This window comes from Corylus avellana, chromosome ca7 (assembly GCF_901000735.1).
Source record: "Corylus avellana chromosome ca7, CavTom2PMs-1.0".
Lineage (NCBI taxonomy): Eukaryota > Viridiplantae > Streptophyta > Magnoliopsida > Fagales > Betulaceae > Corylus > Corylus avellana.
Genome location: NC_081547.1, coordinates 18,755,554 through 18,765,330, shown reverse-complemented (window position 1 = coordinate 18,765,330; position 9,777 = coordinate 18,755,554). Strand labels below are relative to the sequence as shown.

Below are 9,777 nucleotides of genomic sequence, written 5' to 3'. Positions count from 1 at the left end.
AAAAAAAAAAGAAAAAAAAATTGTTGAGGGTGGTTCGGCCCTCTCGATTTGGACATGGGGTGGCTTGGCTACCCTCATTCGGTCGGTATGGGGTACCGAACCACCCATTTATCCCATGGCCATGGGTGGTCGAGCCACCAACATTCTGTTGGTCTAGGGGCGGTTTGGCCAAAGAGAATGGCTTAGTGATCGCCACTTTTTATTATTATTATTATTTATTTTGTATATAAACTTTTGTTTTAAGTTTTAGGTTTAGATTATTTTAGTTTCTCTCTCCTTTTTTTTTTAATTGTTTTATTTTAATTTTTGTTTTTTTGTATATAAACCTTTGCCTTAAATGCTTTTTCTAGTAATTGGGTGTTAACGGCTTTATTTTTTCTCACATTTCAATTTGTATGATAGATGATACCCATGTTATCAATAAAAACGGAATTGTTATCTCTATCACCATTTCGTCTAAAAAACTAATGGATCACCAAGTTAGCTTAATCAAACAATGACACGTGTATTACGTTCAAATAAAAAAATAAATAATTATTTTTTAAACATTGACAGGTGTACTACGTTCAAATAAAAAAATAAATAATTTTTTTTAAACAATGACACGTGTACTACGTTTAAATAAAAAAATAAATAATTTTTTTTTTTTAAAAAAAAAAATTAAAAAAAATAAAACTTAAAATAAAAATAAAAATTGTGTTAAGCCACTCCACCACTACAAGCCTCCAACGAAGTTGTCTTCTCCGTCACTCTCTATCTCATTCGATCAAGGTAACCTTCTCTTCACTCTCTTTTTTATGTTAAATGTATTTCGTTGGACCAGAAAGTACCCTCCCCTGTTTCCCCTCTGTTTCCCCTTCTTCCAAATCCATACCCTTTCCATTTCGTTTCCTTAACCAGACGAGACCGAGAGAGAAATCTCTGAGATTTGGTACTTTGTTGTCTGTGTGTGGTACGACTGGATTTGGGTTTTCTCTCTGGGTTATTGTCTTAGAATTAAGCATGAGCAGAAGTGGGAGCTTTGGCTCCGGGCAAAGTTCCTTTGGCTACCTCTTTGGCTCCAATGAGAAACCAAGCTCTGCTCCTCCCCCAAGAACAGTCAACCCTCCTCCAGTGAAAGAAAAAAGTTTCAAACAACTACCACCGACCTTGACGCTGGTTGAGCCACCCCAATGGCCAAAATGGGGTGACGGCTACCCCATTGAACCCTAATTTTTTGTTTTTAATAAAATTTTTAGTTTATTTTTTTAATTATTTTTAATGATTTTTAATTTTTTCTGAATTTTATTTTTAATTTTTTAATTTTTATTAGAACATAAGACGCTTGTCGTTTGATTGGGTTGACGGGGCGATCTGGTAGAACATGAAGGGAACATAAGACACTTGTCAATTCGTATCAATCAGGAAGGGGACATGTAACTTTCTGTCCAACCTGTCCGGACACACCAATGACCAGTTCGGACACGCATGAAATTAAGAATTATTGGTGATTCATGCTTGGACACCAGTATGCAAATTAGTTTCTCATAAATCTTATAAGTATTCTTTCACTTTCATTACCCCAATAATTCACTTGATTAATATAATTTTGCATTAGCCATTTTAAATAGGCCGAAGTTAGGCCCAAAACACCAAAATACATTAATATGTAATGCGGTTTTGAGTTTCAATAACTGGTAACCGTCTAAGGTGGTGTAGTTATAATTATTAAAATTTATTAACCGTCTAAGATGGTGGTTGCGGTAAAAGACACTAATCACTAACTGTAATCGTTTATATATCTTCCCCAACTTTTTTTTTTTTTTTTTAATACCCATGTAACTCTTTTAAAACCAAATTGTTACCTCCAAAATTTGTATATTTTTTTAGTTTTACTATCAAACCTAAAATTTTAATTCTGTGCCTTTGTATATTTATTTGTTTCTCATCAAAATTTCACTAAAAATGAATATTTTATTTGCATAGAGAGTCGACTAACTTTTTTTTTTTTTTTTTCCTATTCAATTGACGTGTTCTATTTTTGCCTTTCCTCTGTACCACAAATCTGGCAGGAAAACACATACACTATTTACAAGTTCTGAGCTACTTAGGGTGTAGGGTTTGCGTCCAAACCCAACGCCTTATTTTTTCGGGAAAATTTCTTGATTTTGTCGGAGTCGAAGAGAAAGTTAAGAAATGCCGGCGTACAACATCAGGGGCATCAATGTAGACTTCCCATTCGAGGCCTACGATTGCCAGCTCGTTTACATGGAAAAAGTCATTCAATCTCTCCAAGAAGTAAGCCTTCCAAAACGTGATCATTTTGACCCAAAATATCTGTTTACAATCTGTGTTTTGTAATAGCAATTTGGAAGGATTTTTTAAATGCAGGATTGTTTTCTGAAGAAGAAATTGAAATTTCTTATTTTTAAGCTAGGGAAGACTCGCTTTGTGCTTTCTCACATACAAGTTGGCATTTTTATATAATGTGGTTGTGATTAAGAATCTTGAAAGCATATATTTGGACTAAATTGGTATTAATTGGTAAGGAGGTGGTTGTTTGGTGTGTGTGTGTGTATATATATATATACATATATAATAGATAATTTGTTGGTAAGTCACACACACACTGGTGGGATATGAAACCACATCGTCACCCTCCACCTTGCTACGAAGGGAGGAAGTACCATTTGAGCTGGTGTTGCTTGGTGTATTGATAGAACGATATTGCTCTATTTGGTGCATTTGATACATACTTTGGGATAGGATATGAGGCATTTGAATTTAGATTTCGTATACTCTGGAAATTCCTGAATCTACTTGTCGTCGAACAACTGGGTTTAACTATCCCAATGGTTTCCTGAATCTTCTCTGGAAATGTCTGGTGTTTTATCACTCTATGAGCTGGATAGTTTCACTCACAGCATATGCTCATTGACCATCTATTCCTACATTGTGAGGTTGCAAATGAGGTGTGGAGTGTTTTGTTTCAACTCTTTGGAGTGAGTTGGGCTATGCCGCGAAAGGTGAGTGATATCTTCGAAATTTGGAAGGGTCAATTGGGTAATAGGCATGCTTTGCATATGTGGAGGCTCGTCCCATTATGTGTGATGTGGTGTTTATGGCGTGAATGGAATGCACGCAGCTTTGAGGATAAGGAGAGCGGCATGATTGAGTTGAGGAAGTTGGCGTTACATACTTTGTTTTCTTGGAGCGGGACTTGGTTGAACTCGTATGAGTCCACATTTTCTGATTTCTTAGAGCTTTGTAAATATTTTTCTAGTTAATAGGGGTTACCTTTTATACCTCTTGTATACATGGGTTGCGCCCCTCTGTACGTTTTGATCATATACTTATTACTTATAAAAAAATATATATATATATATGAATTTTGTCAAGACTAATAATACAGCATTGTCATCATTTCTTGTCATTGTTGATGTTAACATCGCTTTTTATTTGCCGAACATCCAATGTGCTTGTACACAATTATGATGTGGCAGAGATGCAATGCACTGTTGGAGAGCCCTACTGGAACTGGGAAAACATTGTGTCTTCTCTGTGCCACGCTGGCTTGGAGGAAGAGCTTGGGAGGTTTCTCGACTGGTACGAGTGTAAGGAGCAGTCAAAATGAAGGGAGTGAATCAGATGTTTCACTGTCACAGTCTGTGCGTTCTAATCTTCCCACCATAATTTATACTTCGCGCACTCACAGCCAGATCCGGCAAGTAATTCAAGAATTAAAGAGAACCAGTTACAGGTCAGTGTTGATTTACGGGTTGACCTCTTTTTCAGTAAAGATTTTGGATTTTGGAAAGACCACAGATGTTTTTCCTCTAGACCTATTGCTTGCACTCTGTGACACCTGTTGATGATTAATAAATCATCCTTTCAAGGTTAGAGCTTGTGTTATTACTGGTTTAGGTGATTTTCAACATTTGTTACCTGAACTTGCTAATATCTGATTTATGGAGGCCCAAAATGGTAGTATTAGGATATCAATAGCAATTGTGCATTCATTATGACGTGCGTTTACTGGCTAATATTTGATATATGCAGGCCAAAAATGGTGGTATTAGGATCTCGAGAGCAGTTGTGCATTCATGATGAAGTGAGTTTACTTCGTGGAAAAGCACAAACAAATGCCTGCCATTTGCTGTGCAGAAAGCGTGAAAAGCGTAATTGTGTTCATTATTCTCGTGTTGCAGGTAATTCTGTTTTACCCTTGAGCATGTATTTGTCCACGTGTCCATAAAGACTAAAGTAAGGGAATTTAACAGCGAGGTCTATTACCTCAACAATGAGAGATATATAAAACCAAGTCATATCATGTAGGGGGAAAGAAGAAAAAAGAGAGTCCTGCTCCTAAAATTATGGGTTACTTGGCAAGTTGTACTTTTAAAGAAAAATTATTCATTGGAAATATGGCCAATAACGTTTGGGTTATCTTACATCCTTATATTGCATACTATATCTCCATAGTTCAAATTTAGTGTTCAGTCCCAATCGGGTTTGTTGACTAACAAGATGTTTCATCTTGAGAAGATCTAGTAATTTTGTGAGTAAAATGTAAAAAAGATATGTTGTATTTACACATATAATGCACCACAAGGCCTCATCTTAGGAAGATCTAGTAAGTTCATCCATAAACAATTTACTGAGATTAATACTTAATGCTGGTCGTTGATGTTACCTAATTGAAAACTTGCTTGTGATTCTTCCTCTAGTTTTGAAACTAATTACCACTCCATTATTTGTATTTCTGATGACATCAGTATACATGGGTGGAACTCATTTGTTTTTTAAACGCACCAAATTATCTCTTAAGGTATCATATAATAGGTTTTTACTGATGTTTTTGTCCAACTAATATGAGTCTTGCTGAACATTTGTCCAACTAATCTCTATTTGTTGATTATCTTTCTTTTTGATGTTTTGATGCAATAAGCATTTCAAACAAATCTAACTTCCATGCTCCATACTTCTATTGTAGACTACATGAAGAAAAATCCTCATCTAGGAGATGAGCCTATTGACATCGAGGATTTGGTCAATGTCGGAAGAAGATTTGGACCGTAGGTTCTTTTAGTAGTGTTCGTTCTGTCCACTAAAATGTTAATACACATTTTACTTTCTAAATACTTTTTTCTTTTTTATTGAAGAAATTATCATAGTTGGTTATAAGAACTTAGTTATGGGTTCAAGATTCATTGGGTGTGGGTGTAACTTTCTAATAAAATAATGTCAATTATATGGATTTTGCCCCCCTATTTAGTTGCTACTTCTTTCTTGTAGGTGTCCTTATTATGTATCAAGAGAGCTCCACAAGACTGCTGATATATTATTTGCACCTTATAACTATCTTATTGACCGGGGATATAGAAAATTTTTAAGCCTTGATTGGAACAACAGCATACTCATATTTGATGAAGCTCACAATTTGGTAAGAGGAGCGGATTGACGTTTGTGACAAAGGAAATTCTAGTTCGCTGTTGAACTTTGAAATTATATATGATGGTTTTTGAATGTTCTCTCTTCTGTCCATACACTCTTAAAATCTTATTGGTTCTTGAAAACAAAAATTTTGTTGATATTTTTTTTGGTAAGTAAATTGTATATATCAAAAAAAGTACAATGTGCCTCTAAGTACACAAGAAAGTATACATAGGTAGCCCAATTTAAACCCAAAGACAAAACCCAAGAATACCCAACCCAAAAAACCCAACTAATAACCACAACCAAATGGTAAACAAAAGAAAGAACCCAAAATACCCAAAGACTGAAGCCCACAATTCATGCAGAGTTAGTAACTTACAGCATGTATTAGATGAGATTAGCTGCCTAAGTAATATAAATATAATGCAGGAAAGCTTATGCGCAGATGCAGCCTCTTTTGACTTGCCTTCTTGGCTTCTAAATGCTTGCATTTCTGAAGCAAAAAATTGTATTGAACTTTCTACGGCAAGGAGGGAAGAAGCAAATGACAAATCACGGAATCCAGATAGTTTTGCTATCCTTAGAGGTAAACTTGATTTATAGATATTCATCAAGTAATCAATATTCCTCAACATTTCTTTTTGATCAATAGTATCATAGTGCATATTGTCACTATTATGGTAATATTATCGAGACAACTTGGCCGATCTAATAATCCTGTTTGTACTTGGTAGTGAGGGTTTCATTGTTTTATGCAGTTTAAGCTAGGCTTGCATTATAATTTTTTTTCAGTCATTTTGCTGGATGCTCTGGTGTTCATCTTTATTGTACTTTACATAGTCATGTTTCTTTTGTGCTAATAATACATATCTTGCAGCTCTTCTTTTGAAGCTTGAGAAACAGATTGCTGAAGTCCCTATCCAGACCAAGGAACTGGGATTTACTAGGCCTGGGCCTTACATATATGAATTACTTGCTGATCTAAATATCACCCATGAAACTGCCTCTAAGCTCATTAATATAATTGATGATGCTGCTGTGCTTCTTGAGGAAGATAGCCAGCACAAGGCGGCTCGCACTGTTTGCAGGCTGGAAAGCATTCGTGACATTCTTAATATAATTTTCAGAGATAAGGGCAATGCTCATGCAAACTTCTATCGTGTAAGTGAATTGTAGGAATACAGTAAGAGCTCGATTGCAAATCTTGTTTGGCTTGTTGCTTTGAAGTGGGTGTTGTTTCTGTATCTTATCTTTATTGTGTTAACTAGGTATCTGAATTGAAACTTTTTGGTTCATTTTAGGTTCATGTGCAGGAAGTTGAAGCAAGTGCTGCAGATGGCTTAAAAGGTAATCTGGAGATATTTGCTGATGTTTTGGGATAGATCTTGTTTTATTTCTTGTATAATATTATATCTTTTTCCATCATGATCCGATCTTTTCTTTTTTGGCTTTGGGATCCATAATATCTTATTTGCACGGTCAAATTTTTAAATTTAATATTCCCAGGTGTCATTTAAAATTTACAGATGAGTAGGTGAAACATATGTCCAATAGTGGTGATTGGACATATCCCGTGCTCTGGAAAAGGAAAAAAAGAACATATATCATCCTATTATAGTGTAATTTACACATCTTATATATTTTGATTCTGCAGGTAAGGTATCGAGGACACTCAGCTGGTGGTGTTTCAACCCTGGAATAGCCCTGGAAGCGTTCCCCAGGTTGGGTGTGGGCTCAGTTATATTGACATCTGGCACATTATCTCCCATGGCTTCATTTGCACAGGAGCTGAAATTGTAAGTGACTGTTTTACCAATTAGGTCATGTCATGACTTTCACAGTTTCTAAATAGAGATTGTTATTCTACTCAGAGAATTTCCTGTTCGGTTGGAAAATCCTCATGTCATCAACCCAAGTCAGATATGGGCTGGAGTTGTACCAACTGGTCCTTCTGGTTACTCTTTCAATTCCTCTTACCGGACCCGTGAATGTATAGAATACAAGCAAGAGCTTGGAAATGCTATTGGTATGAAACATAACCACTGCTAGTGCTGATTTTGATAAGGTTAAAGATATTTTTGTTGTTATGATTCTTTCTTTGAATCCCCTCTTGCTGTCAAAATAGCATTTCTTGGTTTACAGTTCAATCTTGTTATTTCAATGAAGGGCAATTTTAGAATTCATAGTCATTGACTAAGAGGTGGGATTTTACATTCATCGAACACATCTTGTGGTATGTATGTTAAATAGCTATTGGAATGTTGATCACTTCCAGTTGTTGTATGAATAATTTATTGGCAGTGTAGTGAGGTTTTAGTACTTGGTGCTTGCTATAACTTGAAGAGGAAGGTAGTGGACAGTTGGATACACGAGCTAGGTTAATCTTCTGGCTTGCTAGATTAAGCAGAGTGAGAGACAGAGGTGAAAAGAGAATGTGAAGAAGTTGGGGATTTGGAGAAAGTAGAATAGAACACGCAAAGAATTTCATGTTCCTATATTCTGGAGGGTGACATAATTTTCTTCCCTAAAAATGCAACTGGTCCAATTGAGAAAAAACAAGATTGAATTCCAAAAGATTCTTATGTTGTGGACTAGTTTTGATCTGTGGCCTAATTGGCAACCTTTGAGGTTGTTTTAGTTACTAATAAGTCTGTCTTGAATGTTTCTTTTAATTAGAAAGTTGCTGGTTCAGTTTTAAATGAATTTTATAATTGCTTTTAAGTTTTGTAGTCCTTTTTTATTTTGTTTTCGTAGTTTCCTATTTGGTGTAGAAGTTCTTTTAATTACTTATATATGTGTTTTAGGTGACAATCTTCCTGGGGAAATGATTAGCATTAGCCTAAAGAAAGGCCTTTATGTAATCTGTCAAAATTCACAGTATGATTGAATAACATTCCAGCAGCTTTCTCAAAACTTTGAGGGTGTGATTGCCTTCTCTCTCCTAGGTGTTATTGCTCGGGAAACCTTGGTGTGATTGTCTACGGTTAATTTTTATTCTTATTCAATTTTTCAATCTCTGTTTCAAATACCGAACAGCACACAAATTTCATCATGATTCAACCTTTCCCAACCAAACTATTCCTAAAATCCTTTAACATCAAATCCCATCGAAGAAACCATCAAGAACCTATCAGGATATTTAATCTACTGCTGAGTTTCGTGAAGTCATGCATCATATTTAGTATTAGAACCTATTACAACTTCTGTCGTGCACAGGTGATTTATTGTAAAAAACTCAAGGCGTTGTACTGAATTTTAAACTGAAGTATCTTCCTTTTTCAGAATATGAAGGGTGTCCAAATAGTGGCCTGATAATTGTTGTTAGTCTATTGAGTGAAAGTTGTAATTCTTGAACTTTTGTGTTCCAGTCAACTTTGCTCGAATTGTACCTGATGGGCTGCTTGTGTTTTTTCCATCTTACTACATTTTGGACCAATGCATCGGGTGCTGGAAGAATATGGTAGGGGCTTCGAACACAATTAGTGAAGGCGTGAAACTGTTTGCTTCTATCTCCTGACAATGTATGTTCAATTTTTTGTAGAGCCATGCAAATTCAACAACTATATGGGAAAGAATCTGCAAACATAAGAAACCTGTGGTAGAACCTAGACAATCTTCACTGTTTGCTACGTCAATTGAGGTAACTAACATGACCTATATATTGGCTTAGCTTTGTCCCAGCTTTATACGTGGACTCCTCTTTTCAGTCCTAAGGTAATCCATCTGCTTTGGTTTTTGGGCAGGACTATATGGCTACACTGAAGGACACCTCAGCTTCTGGTGCAGTATTTTTTGCTGTTTGTCGGGGTAAGGTATGTCTTTATCCCAGTTTTTAAGAAAAAAACTTCTGTTATATTCTAGCAGACTTTTGAAACTTTATGTTGACTGGTAAGATTCAAAGAGATTTGCTTTGTATGTATATATTTTTTAATAAGTAATTCAATCTCATTAGAAAGCTGGAGGGGTGCAACCCCAAGTACACAAAATATACAAGAGAGACCCTCTATTAGGGAGAAAAAGAAGAAAAATCCAAAAATTAAAAAAAAAAAAACTAGAAAAGTGCTGACTATTATATGATGCTATCCAAGTATAAAGAGATTTGAACAAAGCGGTCTTAAGATCCCACCGAAGTCTCACAATGTTCAATGCTCATTGCGTTTCTCTCTCTTCAAATGGTCCATGTTATACACAGAGGTACAAGACTAATAAAATGTTACGGTGTCCCTCCTGACCTCTCCAACTAATCAACAATTCTATCACCCTTCTAGCCATGACCCACTCTACACCAAATAGATAGAAAATCGAAATCCATAAATTTCTTGCCACTTCATAGTGAAGCATAAGATGATCATAGACTCCTCA

The 9,777-nt window shown here is 35.7% G+C and overlaps 1 protein-coding gene across 2 annotated transcripts in view; it reads left to right on the top strand.

The window, feature by feature from the left end:
* The first annotated feature begins 717 nt into the window (after positions 1 to 717).
* Positions 718 to 9,777, top strand: part of LOC132188463 (regulator of telomere elongation helicase 1 homolog) — a 26,574-nt gene continuing 17,514 nt past the window's right edge. Inside the window, exons 1-15 of one of the 2 annotated variants that reach the window (XM_059602917.1) lie at positions 718 to 771; positions 1,313 to 1,507; positions 2,052 to 2,277; positions 3,483 to 3,739; positions 4,039 to 4,187; positions 4,973 to 5,054; positions 5,275 to 5,422; positions 5,845 to 6,001; positions 6,293 to 6,576; positions 6,717 to 6,762; positions 7,070 to 7,211; positions 7,287 to 7,441; positions 8,784 to 8,875; positions 8,957 to 9,055; positions 9,159 to 9,227. In XM_059602917.1, the coding sequence (XP_059458900.1) occupies positions 2,176 to 2,277; positions 3,483 to 3,739; positions 4,039 to 4,187; positions 4,973 to 5,054; positions 5,275 to 5,422; positions 5,845 to 6,001; positions 6,293 to 6,576; positions 6,717 to 6,762; positions 7,070 to 7,211; positions 7,287 to 7,441; positions 8,784 to 8,875; positions 8,957 to 9,055; positions 9,159 to 9,227 (1,782 nt within the window). In that variant the 5' untranslated portion in view covers positions 718 to 771; positions 1,313 to 1,507; positions 2,052 to 2,175. The remainder of the gene's footprint in view (positions 772 to 1,312; positions 1,508 to 2,051; positions 2,278 to 3,482; positions 3,740 to 4,038; positions 4,188 to 4,972; positions 5,055 to 5,274; positions 5,423 to 5,844; positions 6,002 to 6,292; positions 6,577 to 6,716; positions 6,763 to 7,069; positions 7,212 to 7,286; positions 7,442 to 8,783; positions 8,876 to 8,956; positions 9,056 to 9,158; positions 9,228 to 9,777) is intronic. The other variant, XM_059602918.1, reaches the window with a different exon arrangement.